Below are 23,288 nucleotides of genomic sequence, written 5' to 3'. Positions count from 1 at the left end.
ACCAAAGAAACCTGAATCTAATTTTGTGGATAATCCAAAGTGAGTTTCCTGATTTTTGTGTCCCTTATGACATGGCAATGAGTAAATTAAATAAGGTTACTTTTCTAAAGTTTGTTAGGCCTGCCTGGGATGTCAGAGGGATTCCATAAGTGGAACCTCTAACCACGAATGTGAGAAAAAATCTAGATTAAATTACAGTTGAGAATAGTTCATTTGTGAGAGATTTTCCAGTCTGGAAAGGTGACAGACATAAAGAGACAAATATAACAAAAATCGTTTGAATTCAAAAAGACATTTATAGTAACTCTATACTATATGAAAACAAACACTTATTTTCTTTAAAACGAAGAAAGTAATGCTGTTTATTGCCAATAATTCTGCCAAGTTTTTAACCCTATGAAGTGCAATAATTGGTATGGCAAGCTATGCCCATGGGTTCCTATGTTATGAAGGTAACGAACCACCTTCTGATGAGATTTGAGAGGAAATGCATGCTTAGTACTGCACATCTGGTCCCAAACACAGGCTCACAGGTGCCAGGGGTGAATCTATTACTATGATTCTAGTCAATGAACGCAGTCAACTGTCCTCTAAACTCTTAGCTCTATACTGCTGGACTGGTACACACCTCCAATTTTACGAAGAGAAGCTTCTCTCTGTAGTGGATAGTGGTTAACGCAGAAACTGGTCCAAGTGCCACAAGTAAGTGTTAGTGGCATTCTCTGCTACAAATGGGAAATCTATATTGCCTCACTCCTAAGGCTCAGGGCCATTGTGGAAAAGGGTGTGTGGTGGCTTGAATAGGCATGGCCCCCACAGACTCACGTGTTTGAAAGCTTGGCCCACAGGGAGAGGCACTGTTAGAAGATGTGATCTTGTTGAAGGAGGTGTGGCCTTATTGGAGGAAGTGTATCACTGTGGGGGTGGGCTTTGAGGTCTCATATGCTGAAGCAATACCCCGTGTGTTTCATGGCTCACTTCCTGCTGCCTCTGGGATCAAGATGTACAACTCTCAGCTCTTTCTCCAGCACCAAGTCTGCCTGCGTGCCACCATGTCGCACCATGATGACACTGGACTAAACCTCTGAAACTGTAGGACCAGCTCCAATTGAATATTTTCCTTTATGAATTGCAGTGCTCATGGTGTCTCTTCCCAGCAATAGAAATGCTCACTAAGACAGGGTGGAAAGAAAGGTAAGAAGAGCCAGGCAGGGAGTACCGAAGGAAAATTGTCTCTTAGACATGGCAGGGTGGACACACTCGGACACACAACAGCTATGGTGACCTGCACAGCTGCCATGTTTGCCTGCATAAAACCTGTCTTAAGATCAAGCCAGCTGACAATCTAGCCTGGAGTGGGAAGGGGTTCGTGCGCACACGCCAGCTGTGCACAGATGATGTTTTCTGGGGAAGAGGAGTCACATTTCTGCAAGGGTGAGTTTCACTATAGGTTAGCCACACTCCTTTGGGTGGTCCCATACCCATGAGTAGATAGTTCGTGCAAATTGGACTCCTTAGGATGTTATTAAAATAATAGAGAACAAAGTTGTGAGAGCATGGACAAGTAGGGGTGGATCTAAAGTTAGAGGGATGAGCGGGGGTGGTACATTGTATGTCATTCTCAAAGAACTAATTGAAACATGTTTAAACATAGTGACACAGGACACACATCCCCCATACCTTCCCATTAGCACATTATTTCCAAAATGTTAGATATGTTGAAAACAAAATACTTCATTACAATACTGCTTTGAACACTCAGGGATTAAAATGAGGTGTCTCTCAGCAGACAAATAGCAATTAAAGCTACCTGACTTTCTGGTTCTGGTTTAGGTTCTTTGTAGGCATGAAGGCCTGGGCTCCAAACGCTAAGATGCATTCAGAGCTGCATGCTTATTAAAGTGCCCAAACTGTACTACGGGAAAGGTAAGGGTTAAATTCACAGGTGTGGGTAAAGTCCATTATTATTCTCTTTAAGAACACCACATTCGAACTTTGGGGGAAACCTACCAAGACTCTGTAATTCTCTGGTAGATGAAATGGAACTTGTGAGGAAGGGGAAGAAAAGAAGAAGGCCTAAAGATCAATTACACCATCGTTCAGCTCGAGATTTCACCGACAAACACAAGTTTAAACTCTCCCTCCCTGAAACTGTTCTTCCACATTGGCTGCCGGCAGACGGATGACGCCGATGATCTGAAAGGAACGGGCATGCCATCGCAAGGCAATTTCCATGGCCAAAGAGCCCAGAGTGCAATAGCGGCTACAAACCAGACTGAAGTGCATTCATCGCATTGTATCCCCGAAGATTTACCTTCTCTGTTTAATGGCCTTGGTTGGGTTTCAAGCCGGGCTGTCCACTCCCTCTCCTTTTGTCTTCGTTCTGGTAAAGAGAAGTGATTGCAGAGCCTGCGAGTCACACAGGTGAACCCAGGACAAGAGGCGTAGTGTTGAAAAGAGGTTGTTTTCTCTCCCTGCTAAAGTTGGTAGAGTTCGACAGGACCCGGCCACACAGATGGAGTCCGAGCTACAGCTATTGTTGAAGAGGGTAACAGCGAAGGAGGGCTTTATTCACACTGTGGAGAGACAGACCCCAGGAACAGGCAGATGTTTTGTGGATCTTGACATTTATGTAAGTTTTGGGGGAGAGTTCGTGCAAATTTTAGCCCCAAACATTTAGATGGGCAACACGAATCGCTGTGGCTGCTGGAGCTGTGAAGACTCCAATGCCCGCCTTGAACTTTGTCAAGCGATTGATGCAGTCATTCACAAGTCTTCTAGCTCAGTAACCCCAAGTCCCAGAGTCTCCCCTCTCACAGGGACCCTTAAAAATGAGCCTGGCCAGAAGCCCCTTTGGGTTGGCAATTTTGTGTGAAGAAGCCTAAAAGAACTTCTCGGGGTGAGTAGCAGAGGTCCCTTTCTGACACTTGTCATTTCGCTGTAGGAACTAACTGCAGGCCCCTTATCACCTGTCAACTTGCGTGGGGTCTTGGGGGTCCTTGGGACCTCGAGCTGCAGCCAGGGAGGTCGCGGTGCGCGCGCTGGCGGGCGGGGCTGCGCCCGGCTGGGGCTGCGCGGGAGGCCGAGCCGCCGCGCCTCCCGCTGATTGGCCGGCTCGGCAGGGGGGGCGGGCTCTCCGCCGCCCCGCGCGCCCCGCTACTTTGGCTCGGTTCCTGCTGGGCCGGACGGTGAGCGCTTCCCAGGGTGGCGCGGGCCTGCGAGAGCCAGGCGGGCTGCGAGCGATGAGGCTGCGGCACCAGCAGCGGGGACCGGTGGCGGGGCGAGGCGGGTCGGACTGCCGCCCGGGTGGCTCTGGAGGCTGCTGAGGCGCCGCGGCGAATTGCTAGAGCGCGGAGGAGGGAAGCAGAGCGAGGGGAGCCGGCGGCCCGGGCGGCCTCCCTGTCCGGATCCCCCCCTTCCCCGAAACGTGCAGCCATGCGGGTGGCCAAGTGGCTGACCGGGCTGCTCTGCCCGATCTCGCTCCTTCTCACTGGGTCTTGGGAAGTTCGTTTCCACCCACGACAGGGTAAGGTCGCCGTGGGCGCTGCCCGCAGCGCGCAGGGCGGGGTGCAAGTGGGTGGTGCGGACTCGCGGAGACCCCCAGGCCGGCCAGCTCCAAGCGTCTCCGAGGACTTCACTGGGTGTTTGGGTGTCGTGGAATCGCGTGCACTAGGGACAAGCTCCCCTGGCCATGCGACGGACACGCGTGGGGACACGGGGCAGCGTGCGCTAGGAGGACACCAGTCTTGGCGGCAGGGAAGAGAAGAGGGACTGACAAGGAGGTGACTGCGCAGGGTGGTGGGTGGCAGGGTCTGTGTGGAGCACATAGGAGCTGTGGGAAAGCAGAACATGGTCACAGTGTCCATGTGCGTGCGTGTGCATCTGTCGTGTCCCTGGGACGGACCAAAATTGGGTACCTTTAGTGGGGATGCTTGGTTCCAGAGTTTGTGCTTTGGACAGCGTCGGGCTTCATAGACTTTGCTCCATGTGTTGCAGAAGCCCTGGTGAAGACTCTGGCCTCCTACGAAGTGGTGACCCCCGCGCGGGTCAATGAGTTCGGAGACGTGTTTCCCCAGAACCGGCACTTCAGCAGGAAGAAACGGAGCTCCGGGACTCCTGAGCCCACTCCGCTCAGGACCCACTACCGCATCCGCGCCTATGGGCAACTCTTCCACCTGAACCTGAGCGCTGACTCGGCCTTCCTGGCTGCAGGCTACACCGAGGTGCACTTGGGGACCCTGGCGCCTGGGACAGGCGGGGGCAGCGCGGAGCCCCCAGACCTGCGCCACTGCTTCTACCGTGGCCAGGTCAACGCGCGAGAGGACCACACTGCGGTCTTCAGTCTCTGTGGGGGACTGGTAAGCCTGATTGTGCCTCCCTTGGCTTTTTCTAGTGATCCGGTCCCTGGTTACTTTGGGGGTGGGGCACGGTGGTTCCTAGTAAGTTTCTCTGAGAAACTCAGAGGGACCGGGAGAGGAACCCAGGCCAGAGGATGAGAGAGCATTTTTTATCGACTTGTCACATGCTCCAGTGGCGATCAGGAGTGTCCTCTTGGATTCTGCTTCTACACTCTCAGGGCAATTTCTTCCACTCTGGTGCCTTAGTGCTCGGCAGCTGTTGACGCCAAATACCCCACATTTCATAAATGTAGTCAATGAATTGAGAATTAGAGTGCCCGGAGGAGAAAATATTGACTATACGCAATTTAAAGAGGCTCCCGAGGCTCTGAAAAGATTTGAAAGGAAGTTTGTTCAGTTTCTGGTATGGGGACATCCACTAACAGGCACATGGGAGAGAAAAGGAAGATGACTGGTCCTGGAAAAATAGAAAATATCCACAACATAATTGCTAGTATGGGAGAACTAGAAATGACAAGAGTAGAAGAGAGGAAATGAAATAAAGCACCACACCCGTGTTTCATTTGATTTTTTTTCCCTTGAAAACAAAGATTCTTATTGCCTTTTCCCATGACCGACTTAAGTCTACATAAACCCAGAATCTCTTGTCAGGATAGTCATTTTAAATATGCAGTGTCACATATATTATTAAAATGAAAGCCAATGAACTAAAAAGCAAAATACCACCGCTCTAGTTTGCGATGCATTCATGCATACTTGTATATTAATGCCTGAATTGTTACACTTTGTGTAATGAGATAAACCATCGCTGTATGAGTGCTAACGTGATAGGAGAGTCAGTCCCATTTTATTACGGACAAAGCTTCACTGACCCTGGTGTTCCAGCCCCAGTTAAAGGAAATAACTCGGCTACAAATTTCTTGTGAGCCCAAATTTTCTTTAACCAAAATAAATAGACCAAAGCCGGGCAGTGGCGGCACACGCCTTTGATCCTAGCACTGAGGAGGCAGAGGCAAGTGGATCTCTGTGAGTTCGAAGCTACATAGAGAAACTACAGAGAAGCCCGGTCTGAAAAAACAAACAAAAAAGAAAAATAAATAAATAGACCATACTTTCTTGAAGGTGTTCAGATAGTTCCACAAAATCATCTGTTTATTATTATACCAAACATTGGTAGTAGTTCTCTCCAGACAAAATGTAATAATACTTACTTTCAAGTTGATTTAAGACGTCCAGGGTGTGAGCACTGTTAATTACAGAGTTGGCTAGTGTTTATATCAAGTAAACCTGACACAGGTTTACATCATTTTGGACAACGGAACCCCAGTTGAGAAAAGACTCCTACCTGATTGCCCTCAGGGAAACTGTGGTGTATTTTTATAATTAGTGATTGATGTGGGAGGGCCCAGCCTATTGCTGGTGGTACCATCACTGGGCTTGTGGTCCCGGATGTTATAAGAAAGCAGGCTGAGGAAGCCACGAGCAAGCAAGGGAGTAGTGATCCTCTTTGGTTTCTGCATTAGTTCCTGCTTCTAGGTTCTTGCCTTGAGTTCCTGCCCTGACTTCCATGGATGATGTACTTCCATGGGTTACTACAAGCTGTAAGGTGAAATAAACCCTTTCTTCCCCGGGTTGCTTTGGTGATGGTGTTTATCACAGCAGTAAAACCCTAAGACAATCTAAGTCACTTTGGAAAGTCTTTTTGCTCTTTTCAATCTAGTGTCTCGAGTTGTATTTATCTAAAATGTTTCCAGTAATTTCCTTTCTTGCTTACATCACCAACACAGCAGAAGCACCAATAATAAACAAACATTTATACTTCATGGATAATTACTCTAATTTATAAAGACTTAAAAATAACGCTTAGTTGGTCTGGAAAATTAAATTAATACCATCAAAAATCCTCTCTCGATGACCATTTGCTCAGATCGAGACCCCGGAAGTTTTATTGACTTCATTTAGTTCATTAGTGTTCAGCTAACCTAAGATATGACTTAAACATTTTCTTTCAATTTCTGGATCATTAATTTTTAAAACTTTTGCAAGTCTTTGTGTTTACATGTTTTTTCCCTTTTGCAATATAACTGAGCCTGGATGATGTTTTTTTTTTTTTTTTTGAAAATTTTATTCCTAAATATTTTGAACCTAAGAACCAGAAGGGAGTAAAACCAGAAGGCAATAAAGATATTGCCAAGAGTTTTTCTGAACATAAGAATATCTATGTATTTATATATAGACATTTATATCTTGCTCTTTCAACGTTATTGATTTTTATTTCCCATAAATGTTTATCTAAAGATTAAAAGATTTTAGGGCAAAGATTTATGTGTTTCCAAACTATACAGTTAATAGGAAGGTAGAGAATATTATAAAGTATTTATTAGTAGTGTGATAAGGCTTATAAAGCTTATTAATCCATTGATAGACTGCTCCAGAATTACAATTATCAGGCTATTAACCCCCATATTTAATCCTAAACTTATTTTGCTTAGTGATACTATCTGTGGTCTCATGGGGTTAAATGATCTAGGTCTGCATTAAGTTAAGTTGGAATATTGTTATTAGCATTGCATGACAGGATGTAACACATAGTGTACACAAAGACAACATCCCTTGTGGCGCTGACTGACATTTTTCTCACATTGCCTAGTGGAGTTCATTCTTCCAGAGACTCTGAGGGACAAACCTATCCACCTGGATGTTAGCTGCATCATTTCTTGATGGCGCTATAAGCAGGGAAGTCTTGTTAGTTGAAGGAAATGGTTTCCAGATTTTATAAAACTGGATGGTGTGCTTGGCTGGTACCGTTTTCCGATAGAGTAACTGATGTGGCCATGCGGATTATGTTGGGGTTTCTCCTAGGAACAAAGATCTAGTCTGACAACTCCCCAGTGCAGACTCATTGTTGAGTTGCTCTGTTAACTTCTAACAGAAGTCAAGGATGGAAACTGTCAATAAATAGCTGCACTGGTTTGAATCTATCCTAAATATAAATTAGTCTTTATCATTTTCTAAGCTTCCTATTTACAGCACCTATATAATCCCATGTGACAATCTATAGTTGTATTTTTATCTATTCACTTATGATGACAACTTGTAGGTGTTGATTCTCTCCTTCCATCATGGGAATTCTGGGGGAATCAAACTCATGCCTTCAAGCTTGGTAGCAGGCACCTTTGGCGGCTGTGCCTTCCAGCCAGTCCCTCAGTGTGTATGTCTGTGTGTATATATTTACATATCTGTATTTTTAAGGGAAAACTTATTAGTCTTTTAGTTACTCAAACACTCCAACAATGAGGAAGCATTTCCTGTGACTTTACTTTAACTATGCTAGTGTGTATTTGTCCACATTCTTCAAGAAGCAAATGTCAAAAATGTGATTTGTTTAGGGAAAGTGCCTGCATTAGAGAAAGCAAGGAGGAATTTGGAAAATCTGTGTAAACTTGAAACAAATAAGAGAAAGCACAAGGATTTGGGGTGGGCTCATTTGGCTTGTTGGATGGTTCAAACCACTTCAGTTGAGACATGTGTGGCTAGGAGAAGAATCCTGCCCTTTGTCTAAATGTATCTCCCTTTCTACCTCCGTCACAGTCAAGTACTGACTCAGTGTAGCACCTAGAAAACATGGGTGGGGCCTTGTGAGTGAGGAAGCTCAGTTGGTAAAATGCTTGTTTTACATGCATGAGGATGTAAGTTTGATCCCCAGAACCAGTATTATTTGTGTGTTTGCTTTTTAAAATAAGCCCAGGTGTGATGGCACCTGCTTAGCCTGTGCTTAGAAGTTCTGTGTTGGGAACTCAGAAAAAGGAGCTTGCTGACAGGCCGACACCAACGGCTTGGTGAACTCCAGGACAGTGGAGAGCCTGTTTCCAAAGCAAGGTGAAGGGATGGTGCTTGAGATATTACAGCATCTGTGGTTGTGCTTTGACCTCCATACACATGAACACACACACACACACACACACACACACACACACACACACACACACCAGGATGCAACACTAAAAGGTCTCAATGTAGTCTTGGCTAGTTGTGTTCAACATTGACAAAGCCAGCAGCATATAGAAACACTATGTGTGTAAATGCTTAATATATGGTTTCAAGTGTCCTCAAGCAAGGGATACAAACATATTTGTGAACTTTCAGGGAAGGATGTGTAAAGATGAAGTAATATACAGGTATTCAGATTAATTCTTCCCTTTGATGGGGATTTAAGTATTGGTATCGTGTATGTTAATTAAAATATATTCATGAGCTAGATAAATCCTTTGGTTCGATAGTAAGCATGGAGCAGGCCAACTGGTTCTTGGTTGTCTCAGCCCAAAGGAGACATGGCCACTCCCATGTATTGAGAAGATGTTTCTTGGCTCTTCCAAGATACAAAATGACTAGGATGTTTGGCAGAGAGATTTTTCGAAGGAAGCAAGGAATGGCTATCAGTGATGAGCACTCTCCCACAGGCTGTCCCCTTCTGTCCTTCAAATGCTGTGTTGCTCTCCTCTTTCATTGTATCAGTCATCGTCATCTTGTCAACAGATGCTCACAGGGCCCTGTCTCTTGACTCAAAGTACAAAGTCACAGCATGCTCTACTGTCTCTTCCTTAAGGTCCTTTGGGCTGGGCAGCATGAATTAGCTGTGTGTTCTCAAATGCAGCACACACAAGGGAACAATGTGGTTGTTACCCCAGCCTTACCTTCCCCACCCCCAAGAAGAGAGGATGCCTAGTAGTTGCTGATCTGCAGTTGCTGATCTTCCCTTCTGTGGAAGAACTGTAGGAGCGATGTGCTGGCAGCAAGAGGGCTTCCTTTTTCTAGGAACACCATCAGTTATAGAGGTACCAGTCTGTCCTTTGAAAGGGATGTCATTTCTGCTCCATGGTCACATCTAAAATGGATTGTAGAGAGGATACTGGCATGGGGTACTCTGTGTGTGTGTGTGTGTGTGCGCGCGCGCGTGCATGCATGCATGCATGTGTGTACATACACAAGCATGTGCATGTGTGTGTATATAATTGTTTTAGGACAGCTGACTTAAGTTTAAGGGCCTTGTAGGTTATTTGACAATGAAAACGGCCAGAAACATTTTTACTTCAGGTTCATGGTTCCTTTGATAATAACCACCCCCACTCCCTGCTGCAAATTAGTTTGACTTCTGACGATTCAAACTTTGGAAATTGCTTTATTTGTTTCGCATGTCCATTTTCAAAGCTTAAAAACACTTATGGTAAACTCATGAATGCCAAGAATCTATAACGTGTTGGATCCTTACCTTAGTGATAAACCTTCAGCTCTATTAAATAATTGGATGAGAATGGCAATGTGTAATATAGTCTTTAGGTAAAGAACAATGGGGGATACAACAGGTGAGAAAATCAGGTAGGATCACATGTCAAAATAAATAAGCAAAATATAATCCAGGAAACATGTTGTAGATATCTGTTTTTTTTATTTTAAAATAATACTGTTTTATAATAGCTTGGCAATATATCAGAAATATATTTTGTCATATCTTTATAAAACAGCTCTTAATACTTTCATATTTAATTTCTCATTTTTATGACGATTTTAGGTTTTATATTTTCACCAGCATTTTAGGGAGATATTGAAAGAGGTTGTTATGACAGACCTACAAGAATGTGACCTTTATCTGGATGTTTTTTTTTAGAACCCTTATTGCCTTAAAAAGAGAGACAAGTTATAGAATCTCTCTTTTCTATGTTTTCTGGGACACACAGATTGAGCCATTTACATCTTGGGTATATTGGTAGGATCTGATGGACTAGGACTTGGTATAGAGTTACCAGCCATGAATTTTCTGTTCATCACCTCCCGCCCTTTTACATTGGAAATCTGGATCTGGAACACAGAATGGGGAAGCTAATGAATGCTGGCGGAGGAGAGGGGACGCACCTTTAAGGAACCGTACATCCCTGAATTTCTGCTCTATGCTTCTGGAGTCAGTTCTTATGCTTTCCTCATCAGTGATTCATCCACTTATGCAATGTATTTCTATTTGTAGGTGTCCAGCATTTAATCCAGCAGATTACGAAGAATCTCTGAGGTTATCTTGTGGTCTTTGAGTTTACAGCATTTACACTTTGCTCATGGTAGAAGAGTGTCTAGAGGATTGGTGTTTTAGTAAAATATTTTTGTTCTGACTTAATCATGTTTTATTTCATAGTAACCACTGAGCTTCTATGTATGAGTATCATTTGAACACACACTGATTTTCTTATGAAATTGGGTGAGTAAAACTATTTATGACTTTATTACAGATAACGGAACTGAGTGAGAGATATGAGATAACTTGGCAAGTTTCCATAAACGCCAAACCAGGACTCATGCCTGTGAGTTCTTATAAAAAGTCACTATAGACTTTGTGATTAGAGACTGAAAAACTGTTTTATTCAGCAACTCCATATTTTTCAGTGTTGTTCTTCAGTGGCCAGGCTTAGCATGGTGAACTGCGCATATTTTGGGAAAAGAATTCAGTGGGTTTATCTTTGCTGTTTGTTTTTGCTCTTTATGAAATCCAAAGGCTCACTATTGGTTGTAGTAACAGTATGATGCATGTTGGTCATGTATATTGAAACCTGTGTGAATGAATGCCACAGTACTGAGATAGCATTCTGGAAATACAATTACATAAAATTCTCTAAGCACATAAAAATTTTGTTCAGTGGAACAAATTGAAACCAGTTTTATGATCACTAAATAACTTGGCAAATAGTTGGTCACTATTCTAAGTAACCAGGAAGCTCCCGCCCAAGTGCAATCTGGGTTTGAAGTGTTTGCTACTCAGTGAAAGAAAGTGCAGTCATTGGCTTCCTTCTGAATCAGTCCGCAGCATTCATCTGCAGATAGGCAGGGTGCTAAAAATATGGATGAGCTAAATATGATTCTATGAACCACCTGTTTTGTCAAGTCCTCAAATTCCTTACCAGATTCTTTTCCAAGTTTTTTTTTTTTAAATTTGAATTAATAGTTTTCCTGGGAGCCTCTTGGCATAACCCTAATAATTTTTATAATTTGAGCAGGAGGTCCCTTCCACAGGAATGAGATAAAGAAAAATTAGTGGAAGTGACAATCACTCATTGATAAATAAAAAGGGGAATCAGTTTTGAAAATAAATTATCTACATAGCTTTTGGAGCTTGGTATTTTAAATATATAGATTCTAAGGAAACCCTACCCACAGCAGGGGTGCTGTTCCTGATGAGCTAGTCTAGTCCAGCTACAGCTGAGGGGACTATGACAGAACTGGTTTTTCTCTTGTGGGAGCACAGGCCAGACCCTGTGAACGTTATTGAAACATTGAAATAGAAGTTCCTTGTGTCAGTTTTGATCAAGAGAAAAGTAAAAAGCAAGAATTTCTTGGAAACAGTGTGGCGTCCACAACGGTGTCATAGGTGTGCTTTAGCTAAGCAGAGGATAGCGCATGTCTATTTGCATCTTTCCCCAAGATACTATCATATTTCTCCTCCTCAGCAGACTTTTTTTAAAAGGCAGAAAAGGATTTTCCGTGGACCCATGTGCTCAGATTTCAAAAACAATTTCTTTGTTGCCTCTTATAGTATGGACAGAATTAGTTTTCTGGGAAGGTTGGAGATGCTGGAGTCTGGATGTATAATGAAAACTAAATGATTTATGGATAGACTCAAAATTCCTATTGGTAGAGTTCATTAGTAAAATTGCAAGAGGCCATTAGAAAAGTGTTCAATAAATGAAAAAAATTTAAAGCTTTGTCTTTTCTTAAAATGTCATAATCTCAGTGCTTTATAGTCAGCAAAATTAATTGAGTTTCACATATATTTAGTTTACCTATGTTGGGTATTGAACTCCTGTCCTTACGTATGCTAAGCATGTATTCTATTCTTTTTTTTTTTTTTTTTTTTTTTGGTTTTTCAAGACAGGGTTTCTCTGTGGTTTTGGAGCCTGTCCTGGAACTAGCTCTTGTAGACCAGGCTGGTCTCGAACTCACAAGAGATCCGCCTGCCTCTACCTCCCAAGTGCTGGAATTAAAGGCGTGCGCCACCACCGCCCGGCGCATGTATTCTATTATTGAGCCATATCTATAGCCCCTACTTTTTAAGCCATTAAAAGTGTTGTTTGTTCTATTAACACATTACCTAAGAGAACCAAAACATTGGACTTGTTCCATAAAAGAGAACTATGTGTAGATAAATCAGAGATGTCTCCACACTTGTCATTATTTATGAGCGTTTAGTAAAGACGTGAGCTAATCATTAAAGGGCGGCCTGCTTTACCAGGACAGTCACAAGTTCATCCCTATGGCCACACACTGCCTGCTGTTCCTGGCAGTGCCTTAGATGATGGAAAGATGGGAGTGAAGAGGCTGATGGAATCCCAATGAGCTGATCATAATTACAGTAAAGAGGGCTTCATGCTTACAATTGCTGTGATCATTTCGTTGGCACCAATGATTACTGCATTAAAATGATGGCTCAAAATATGCAATTATCATTTACAATGGAATTTAGAACCGTTTTTCAAGTTGCTCCTGAATAATTTTTAGGATAGCTAGAGTTAAGAAGTTGCAATAAAGTGTCACTAAAACTGTACCTGTCACAGTATCTATGGCTTAGTAATTCACTGATGGGTTGTTGATCACGGAAATGCACTTTGCTCTGTAGGGTAGGTAAGCTTTTGAATGTACGTAGAGGTATATTTGTATTCTGGGCAGTGACGAGGAGTGAGCTGGCCTCTCCAAGCCATCGCCAGTTCCTACCTCTTATTGGCACGGCATCCACCTCCCTGCTCTGTCCCGTGAACCTTTGAGCTCTTTCCCAGCGCGTCAAGTTTTTAACTCCCTGTTTGAGATGTTGCAGCCTAATTAACTATGGGTACCTTATCGTTCTTCCAGCTTCAGTCTGTCTGTCTCTACCTGGAATTTCTCTTTTCTCCTCACCTGCTGTTCCCTGTGCTTGCATTATATTAGTCTCTTCTCCATTCTGGGGTGGGGGTGGAGGATTTACTGTATTCTTTCAGATTTTGCTACTTAACATTTTTACTTCTTGAGAGTTTCCTATGGGAACACTGTATTGATGTAATACCCCACTGTTTCCTCTAGCTCATTCAATGACTCCCCCTCTTTGTCTCAAATTCACGACCTCTTCTTCTTTATTCCTATTACACATACATGTGACAATAATAATCGTTATGGGAGCTGGAGAGATGGCTCAGCGGTTAAGAGCATTGCCTGTTCTTCCAAAGGTCCTGAGTTCAATTCCCAGCAACCACATGGTGGCTCACAACCATCTGTAATGAGGTCTGGTGCCCTCTTCTGGCCTGCAGGCATACACACAGACAGAATACTATATACATAATAAAAATAAATAAATATTTAAAAAAGAATAATTGTTATGTACTATATATGTATCTCCTACTGAGTCCATTTAATGTTGCTTGTATGTACACGTGTTTAGGCTCCTCCCCAGAGGAAACTGTTTCTGCCTCTCTCAGCAGTCATTGATTGACCGTCACTCTTCATCTAGTGGTAGGGCCTTGGAAGATTTTCCGAGTTCATCTTGACAAGTCTCCTGGTGTTTTCTTTATGTAGGTCTTGTTTAAGAGACCATATGGTGCAATTCCATGGGGGTGGCTTCCCTATCATGTCTAAAAAACTGTCTCTCAGCTGTTATCCTGGTCCTCTGGCTCTTACGATCTTTCTGCTCTCTCTTCTACCAAGTTCCTTGAGCCCTAGTTATAGGGGTTTACTCCACCAAAGACTATCTGGCTTATTATATTTTTACTGACTGTATTTTTTTAATCTTTAGTCCCTAAAACTACCTGACTCATATTAGGTGTATATGAAACACCTTTTGACTATTTTATAGAATTTATCAAATTGGACAGATTAAGGCATCAATTGTGGAGCCAGTTTACTTGAAGTCACCGGCTTGGTCTTGTCACATGGTATGAGACCTGTATAAATTACTGTGTTGTTTACATTTTCCATTGTTGGAAAGAAATACCTGGCACAAAATGTACTTAAGGAAGCAAATCTTCCTTCTGTCTTTCAGTTTAAGGGAATCCAGTCCCCATAACAGGGAAGGCACTGAGGCAGGAGACAACTGGTCATATTGTTTTGCAACTCGGAAGAAGAGAGTGGACAGGAATTGAGGCTGGGCTATAGTCCCTCCAAGTCTGTCCCTAGAGACTCATTTCCTTCAGCAAGTCTCTTTCTCCTAAAGGTTTCTACAAACTTCCAACTTATGACCAAGTGTTCAAACATACAGGTTATAGGGGGATATTTTGCAATCAAACTATAACACTCCTTGTTCAATAAGATCATAGCCATCTCAAGAACCAAAATGTATCTAGCATCTATGGCTTGTGGTGGAATCATCATCAAGTTGTGGCAGTGGGTTTGATGTAAGATAGGAAAATTTCATCCCTGAGTTCTTCCAAGTTTTTGTTTGTTTACTTCAACAATCTGGAAATATGTTGGCCATTTACTGAAGAATGGATCATTGCAGAAACAACATTTCTGGACAAAAACCAAGAGTGGCTTTAGACACGTTAGGGTTGAGAATATAAGTCAAGTACACATGTCAATAGCAAGTTTGCTGTTGAATTCTAGAGTTTAAAAAGAAGGCTGCTCTTGGTAAAACCTCTCCCTCACCTTTCATTTCTTATAAGCAGGTTCTGAGTTCCCATCGCCAGACCCATCTTCCCCAGTCTGACCTTCATCTACTGCTAACAGTCTTCTTTCCACCCATTGCCTTCCATGGACCAAACCAAGCAGTTGTAACATTTATAGAGAATTCTAGATCTTCTTTGTTTTGAGAGCTTTGCCAGTGTTTGTCTTTAATAACTTGAATACCCACTGTCTAAGGTAAATTGGGATAGCAGTCTTGCGACTTCATTCAGAAGAGGGGAAAGAAGCATGAACCACAGAGAGGAAACTTGTGTCCAGTTGATAGCATTTAGTAAACGGGCTCTGCTGTTTTATCCCTGTGAGCTCATTACACTTTACTGTCATGGTGGGGATGGAGCTTAGGGACACATGTACCAGGCAAGCACTGTATCTCTGTGCTAGGGCTCCAGCCCTGTGTACTGTTTGATCTGGTCGTACAATGGGAATTCACTAACAGTCACTCTTGGGAAAAGTTAATGTTACTTTCTCCATTCCAGATGGGAACATTCAAGGCACACGATGGCGAATATTTCCTAGAACCAGTCATGAAGGCAGATGGGAGTGAACATGAAGATGACCATAACAAGCCCCACTTGATATACAGACAGGAACTAAAGAGGAGCTCCTCCACACAGTCCCATGGGCCTTGTGAAGTTTCAGGTAAACTTTAGCTGAAGTTTCAGCTAAACTGTAATGCTACCTCAAATTTTTACTGGTTCTCATCTACGTTTTTAGTTGATAAAATGGCATACACCACCTATTACATGTGAAGGGTATATACATTGTGGGATAGTTTCTGTGATAAACAAATCTACTCTTATGAATTTTAAGGATATGGTCCACTTTCATGAAAGTTCTCTCCCTGGCACAGTAGCGCCTCTGAGTTTATTGTTGATACAGATGAAGTACCTTGACTCACATCTCTCCGCGCCACCTTTCCTGCTTTTTAGTTTTGTAAGTTCAACTCTAAATTACACATATACATGAGATATGGCATTTCATAAATGATACTTTCAAAAACATTTTACTGTAAGAATCCATTAGAAATTACCCATTTCATATGTTTTTGTAGTAAATTAAAATCCCAAATATGCATTCAGTTTATAGAATTTATAGTGAACGATCACAGACAATTCTTATTTCAATATACTAATCACAGAATGGTGATTAAGTTTTTTTCTCGTGGAATCTTAATGCCAGTGCAAACCTTGTCCCACCTTACGTGTCGCTGACACTCTTAAGTGGAAACATGCCATTTGTGGGCTTCTAGAGCACCATTTGGTTTGACCTGCTTCTCAGAGGCATCTTTTTTGGTGTATATGAAAGCAGTTCTTCCATTCTGATGCTGTGAAATGTTTAATTGTTTTAGTGTGTCATGACACCATATCCATTTTCCCAGTAACATTTTGGGCCATTTTCAGGTTTTTGATATAAGAAACAATCCCCATCCTTTTTGTCTGAGAGTTTATCCAAGAGGTACACACAGATGCTAGGTTGTAGTTTGGAGGAACGGGCTGCGTCTAGTACCAGATTGGCTTATACCCGGGCCAGTGGGCTGCTCGTCATCCTGGCCACCCAGCTAGCTTACACTTGCAATAACCACGCAGAAATTGTATTAATTAAATTACTGCCTGGCCCATCATCTCTAGCCTCTTATTGGCTAACTCTCACATACTAGTTTAACTCATCTCGATTAATGTGTATCGCCACTTGACTGTGGCTTACTGGCATGAGTCTAACCAGTGTCCATCTAGGGCAGGAGAACCATGGCATCTGCCTGTCTCTGCTTTCTTCCTCACAGAATTCTGTTCTGTCTTCCCCACCTACCTGAGTTCTGTCTTATCAACCAGGCCAAAGCAGTTTCTTTAATAACCAATGAAAGCAACACATAGACAGAAGAACCCCCTACTTCACTAGGTAATCCCATATTCTTTTACAAATCTGATTGCAGATCCAGCGATATGTTAGAGTTGATTTTCATCCTCCTTTTCTTATAAAACTCTGACTACTAAATATTTATAATCTATTAGAATGGAGGAGTCATGATTTCTATGGGTGATAAATCTATTGTTGGTAAAATATTTTGCTTGCTCTTTGTGCAAAGTTAGGTTTGGGTCTACATATATGTGTGAATCCTCATTATTCACGTAATGACATACCTGTAGTTATCATCAAGGAACAATGCCAAGACCAAAGAGTGCGATTAGGAAGGATTTCTTTGTAAACTCTAGTTCTAAATGCTGTGATGCTGTCCATGGTGGGATACGAGGATATGCAGGCCTTTGAAGGTTTTCTCTGGGAGTTCATTCTTACTTAACCTTTGCTGTTAGGAGACTGCCATTTGGAGTGGCCCTCATTGCGACCGAGGCTGTACCTTAAATCTACTGACCTAAGAAACTTTTTCCTTGCTTTCAACATGAACATAACGGTTTTATTTTTATGGCTTCAAAGAGAACACAAATGTGTGTGCAGCTTCACAATGGGACGCTCCCGAGGGTAGCTCTCGCCAGATGAGATTGTCTATTCAGGAGCAGCTTGTTATATGATTGTGTGGCTTTGTAAGATGGAAACTCCCAAGTGGCGTTCTGAATGCATGATGGGTCCCACGGTGATATGCAGATCTTCACATTCATGCCCAGCATTCATCATTAGCAGGAAAATGCTCCAAAAACCTAGGTTCTTTGGTTTGAAAGATTTTCATACTAAAGACATATGGTAAAAATTACAAATGAAAAGCAACCAGAAAACTGGAATTCAGGGTTTTTTTAAATTAATTACAATATGTTTCTACACAGTACTTATCAAACATAAATGTAGTATCTGTTCTCATGAATAGATTTCTCCAATTTTAGTTCCGATTAACATGTACATTTTTTAGCTATTAAGAAAGACAATCAGCTACTGACCTAAAATATTAGCTACTAATTATCACTTTATTAGTAAAAGTGAAGAGTTGTGAATATAATTAGTGAAATGTTACACAAAGTGTTTTTCCCCCATCATTGTTTAGAACCTTTCAGTAACCCTTTCCTATTCCAACAACTGAATCTTCAAGAAAACTCCTTCAGGAGGTGAGAGGTTTAGTACATGATTCATCATAATTAAACAAAAATTAGCTTCTTTTCTGAATGATTTTAATTTAACTCTGGTCTTGATGAATTAGATTAAATTGTTTCCAGGGTCAGGCATCACTGTGCACACTGAGGCTATATAAATGAAATGTTTTGGCTAATTGCACCCATGGTGGATACCAGGATCTCATGGATAGATAAGGTGTAGGTATAATCCTGTTGATGCAGGGAGGCTATCAAAAAAAAAAACCCACAAGTATGAGTAGTCATCAAACAAATTAAAGCACATCAAACACAAATGCCACCAGCAAAACGAAACAAATAAAATGCAACGGAGAAAGAAAGCTGGGGGCGTTCGCAGAATGAAACAAAGCTCTGAAGCTTTACCCCGAATTATTTCTAAGCATGCAGTATGCCTTTATTATCTCACCTCTCAGCTTTAAATTTTATATTCTCTCTTCTATAAAACAAAGTGATACATTGTATTTCATTTTTCATAATCTTCCTATAACAGTTATGCTGGGTAAATGGTTGAGGAATTTTAGTGTCAAAGTAAGTTTTTTATAGAAGATATTCTGAAGCCTAATAGGAGATGTACTCAGCTTGGATATATTGGTCATAGAAAGTCTGTTTGAGATAGGAAATATGGGGCCTCAGATGGTAATGTGGCGCAGTTCTGCAAGGTAAGTAAGAGCAAGCTCATTGAAATGTCTGTAGAAACCTTATTAAAAGATTTCATTTCAATACCAACCCACTGTTTTGTGATTGAAAGTCTGTTTCCTGGTTAGTTCAACAAGGAATAAGAAATAGTTTCTAAGAACTTAGTCTGGTCTGACTTGAGCTTTACCAACACCTCATATTGAAGGTAGTTGTCTTAGTTACGTTTTCACTACTGTGAAAAACACTATGACCAAGGTAACATACAGAAGAAACAATTCACTGGGGCCTCCAGTTTCAGAGGGTGAGTCCATGACTATCATGGTGGGGAGCATGACACTAGGCATTAAGCATGGGACTGGAGCAGTAGCTGAGCATCTTCTGGATTCATAAGCATGAGACATAAAAGGAGAGGGGGAAAGAGAGAGAGAGAGAGAGACAGAGAGAGAGAGAGAGAGAGAGAGAGAGACAGACTAAGAGAGAAGAGTAGAGTAGGGACTAACTGGGAAAGCCAAGCCCTAGTCATGCACTTTTCTAATAAGTCTTCATTTCTGAAACCTTCCCAAACAGTTCCACCAACTGGGGACCAAATTAAACTTTACGAACCTATGGGATCCATTCAAACAATCACAACCATGCTTTAATCAACCAGCTGATCCCTTCTTGTGGGGTCAAATCAATGCAGCTGAATTTTATGGGTCAAGTGAAAATGGAGGGGTGGATACCCAGAGAGTTATGAGGATAATTCCAGATGCAGGGTAGTTAAAACCAAAGCATGCACAAGCACAGTGGGGAGTAGAGATAGTAGTGTTGGAAAAGTGTGGAAAATCTAAAGTTAGGACATTGGCTACGAAGATAGTGAGATGTGTATATTGATGGTGAAATGAATAATTGACGGGGTGAAGGTAGAAAAATCAGAAATGTTGTAGATTATTCCAAGAATACCAGGAATAATTTTATTATTATTCCCAAGGGCAGAATGATTGAGGGGAATGGGAATTAGCAGGAATGAGCTCTTCATTTATTGTGGTCAGGGTATCTGTGGGCACTAGAAACTTAGCAGTTGGTATAAGGAGTGTGATTTTGAGTTTGAAGTACAATATAAGCATTCAGTGGGAAAGCCATCAAACAAGCAAATAGAATAAATGAGTACAAGTTCAGTGGATGGGTCTGGGATAATGAAAAGAAACTGAGAACCAAAATATTGGTGATAATTAAAGCTAGAAACTAGAATGAGTTTACATAGAGGATTGACTAAGATGACAGAGAGAGAGAGAGAGAGAGAGCGAGAGAGCGAGCGCATGATACTTTTCTCATAGTCGTGGCATAATGGCAGACAGAAGCATCCTGAGAGAATAAGGGTTGGTGCATTCCTTCATGATGGGGAAGGCATGGCAGAGTTCTTGCTGCGAGCAGGAGAAAGAGTCTTGCCTAGGGATGAGCACACCAGTTGATTATCCAGTACAAAATGCTCATCCCTGAAAGCATACTTGTAAGTAACACACAGACTCATCTGGTTGTTTTTATTGATTTAGAAATATATATGTTTACATACATATATGTATGTAACAACAATTAATAAAAAGGCTATACATTTGAGAGTAAGGAGGGGTATATGGGAGAGTTTCCAAGGAGGAAATTAGTCTGAAAGGGGAATAATGTAGCTAGATTATATTCTCAAAAATAAATAAGATTATAAAAAATCCTTTATTTTAAAACCAGCATTTTAAACTTCAGGACAAAGCATTAAATTTAAAATAATAATTTTTTTTCCGGTTTTTCGAGACAGGGTTTCTCTGTGGTTTTGGAGCCTGTCCTGGAACTAGCTCTTGTAGACCAGGCTGGTCTCGAACTCACAGAGATCCCCCTGCCTCTGCCTCCGAAGTGCTGGGATTAAAGGCATGCGCCACCACCACCCGGCTTAAAATAATAATTTAATTTGACAGTAATTTCAAACTTTGATTTATTCTTTTCATTGAAATCCCTAAATAGTCAGATTTAATAGTGTTATAAAAAGCAATATTAGTAAAAATTATTTTTGGTAAGAGTTAATTGAGATTCTTTTTTGGAAATTAAATTAATGAACTTATGTGAACTTACTAAATTGAATTTCACACATATTTATTCAGAGCAGTGTTCTTACATGTGTCTATTTGGGAATGGCATTCCCCTCCACTGGTCTCTTCTGTGTGCTTCCGGCAGTTTCCACACACTGCCTCAAACTCTCATTCTCCGTGTGTGGGAGGAGGCTGCTCATGACCTTCTAGGTTTTTAAAGGCCATTCTTAATCCTTGAAATATACATATAAATCTTACAGTCAGCTTTCTGAATTCAAAATAAGAGATTTAGATTAGATTTCATTTGATCAGTAAAATGGTTTGGTCAAATGATAAAGATTTATCTTTAAAGTATATGCGTTCACACGAATGTGTGTGTGTGTGTGTGTATACATACAAGAATGCAGATGCCCATGGAGGCCGGAAGTCAGTGTTAGAACCCTTGGAGCTGAAGTTACAGATAGCTGTAAACCTCCAGACATGGGTGCTAGGAACTAAACTTGGAACCTCTGCAAGAATAGTACATATTCAGCCACTGAGCCGTCTCCCCAGGCCCAGTGAGATGATATTTTTATATCCTGTATCCAATAACCCTATCAGCATGTTCTGTTATATATTTATTCTTTAATTTTCTAAAATTTTTATAGATTTTTCTTGTTATAATGTTGTATACCTTTTGTTAGTTTTCTTTCTGAGTATTACATGGATATATTACTTACAATAACATTTATATTATTATTGTAAACTAGGCAATTTTATAATTACATCTGTATATTATTGTCTTTATATAACAATTAAGATTTTTGTATTGCCTTTTATATTCAGCAGCCTTGCTAAATTTGTTTTGTTCATTCTTTTAGGATTATAAATAACAAAACAGTTCTCTTTCTTTCTTTCTTTCTTTCTTTCTTTCTTTCTTTCTTTCTTTCTTTCTTTCTTTCTTTTTTTCTTTCTTTCTAATTTTCCAGTCTTTCATTTTCTCTGCCTGTCTCTTTAGCTGAAATTGCTCAAACAGTTCATAGGAATAATTGTAATAAAATCTTGTCTCAATGCCAGTTACAAACTAGGATCAGTTTCAACCTTTTCTGATATATGATGTCTGATTTCTCTTCATTTCTTTTCTTTCCTTCTTGCCATCTCCCTCCCTCCTTTGTTTTTTCTTTTGTTATTTGTTTTCTGGGGTAAGGAGATACAGACAGAAAGGTACCCAGAAAGACCCTCTGTGGAGCAGAGGGTGACCAGGGAAGCCAAAGCCCCCACTTTGCTTTTTCAGCAGATCTGGTAACATTTTCTTCAGATCTTCTGTGTCTGCATTCATGAATGGATTTGGTTTGTAATTGGCTCCTATCCCATAGGAAAAGTGCAGTGGTGATGAGGGACCAAATACACTGATGGCTTGGGGTCTGTGCTGTGAAATACAACTACTATATATTTAGATTTTCTCATCAGGTAGAGAGAGAAGTTTAAATGACTTGAAAGACTTGTGAATATATATACATATACATGAAAACACACACATATACACACACACACATATATATACATGCATATATAAAGCATATATATGTGAACTGAGATTATAGAATATGCATATATGTTTATATATGATTTGTGGAGAAATATAATTGTGAATTGAGATTTTATATATATACATATATAATTATATATTACACACACATATTCACAAATATTTCAAGTTTTATTCAGAATTGGTGGCATAGACCTGTAATCCCAACTACTCCATAGTTTGACACAGGAAAATTGCAAGTTCAAGGACAAACTAGGTTAGCTACACACTGTGTTCAAGGCCAGCGTGGGTTAGCTACAGAGTGTGTTCAAGACCAGCCTGGGTTAGCTACAGAGTGTGTTCAAGACTAGCCTGGGTTAGCTACACAGTTTTCAAGGCCAACCTGGGTAAGGACATAGATTGTTCAAGGCCAGCCTGGGTTAGCTACACAGTGTGTTCAAGGCCGTCCCAGGCTGACTTGCAAAGACTCTATCTCAAGATGAGACAGGAAGGTTGAGATGTGACTCAGAACTAGAATTCATGTCTACTTTGTGCAGGGAACTGAATGCAATTCAGTACTACACAAAATATATTCTCTTAAAGAATATATAAATATTAGTTCACTAATCAGCCATGCAGCTTACGTTATAGCTTTATTTCTGGCTCCCAAAACATAGCTTAGATTGTAATGCTTAGTGAAGTAAATCTAAATCTTTGGCTTTCTGCTGCTTAAACTCATGAAAAGTAGGCAAGGATTCTAATTATAATCAACTTGAATCTAATAGCAATTTTAATAATATATTTTTGAAGATATTATGACCTGCAAATAAAAATTCTCTGACTCCTTCCCTTCCTATTGTTTTTTCTTTTGTTACCACTATAGCCAAGACATTTAGCACTATATTAAATAGGAGTGGAAACAATTTTTCTTGTTCTTGATTTTAGTAGGAGTGTTTTTCTGCAATCTCGATTTAGCATG

The 23,288-nt window shown here is 41.1% G+C and overlaps 1 protein-coding gene across 1 annotated transcript in view; it reads left to right on the top strand.

Moving 5' to 3' along the window:
- Nucleotides 1-3,435: 3,435 nt before the first annotated feature.
- Nucleotides 3,436-23,288, top strand: part of Adamts20 (ADAM metallopeptidase with thrombospondin type 1 motif 20) — a 118,177-nt gene continuing 98,324 nt past the window's right edge. Inside the window, exons 1-3 of the mRNA XM_057791850.1 lie at nucleotides 3,436-3,526; nucleotides 3,997-4,358; nucleotides 15,515-15,677. Of these exons, the coding sequence (XP_057647833.1) occupies nucleotides 3,436-3,526; nucleotides 3,997-4,358; nucleotides 15,515-15,677 (616 nt within the window). The remainder of the gene's footprint in view (nucleotides 3,527-3,996; nucleotides 4,359-15,514; nucleotides 15,678-23,288) is intronic.

Source organism: Chionomys nivalis, chromosome 17, assembly GCF_950005125.1.
Source record: "Chionomys nivalis chromosome 17, mChiNiv1.1, whole genome shotgun sequence".
NCBI classification, from domain to species: Eukaryota; Metazoa; Chordata; class Mammalia; order Rodentia; family Cricetidae; genus Chionomys; species Chionomys nivalis.
Note: the sequence above shows the minus strand (reverse complement) of the source record. Positions and strands in the feature narration are given on the sequence as shown.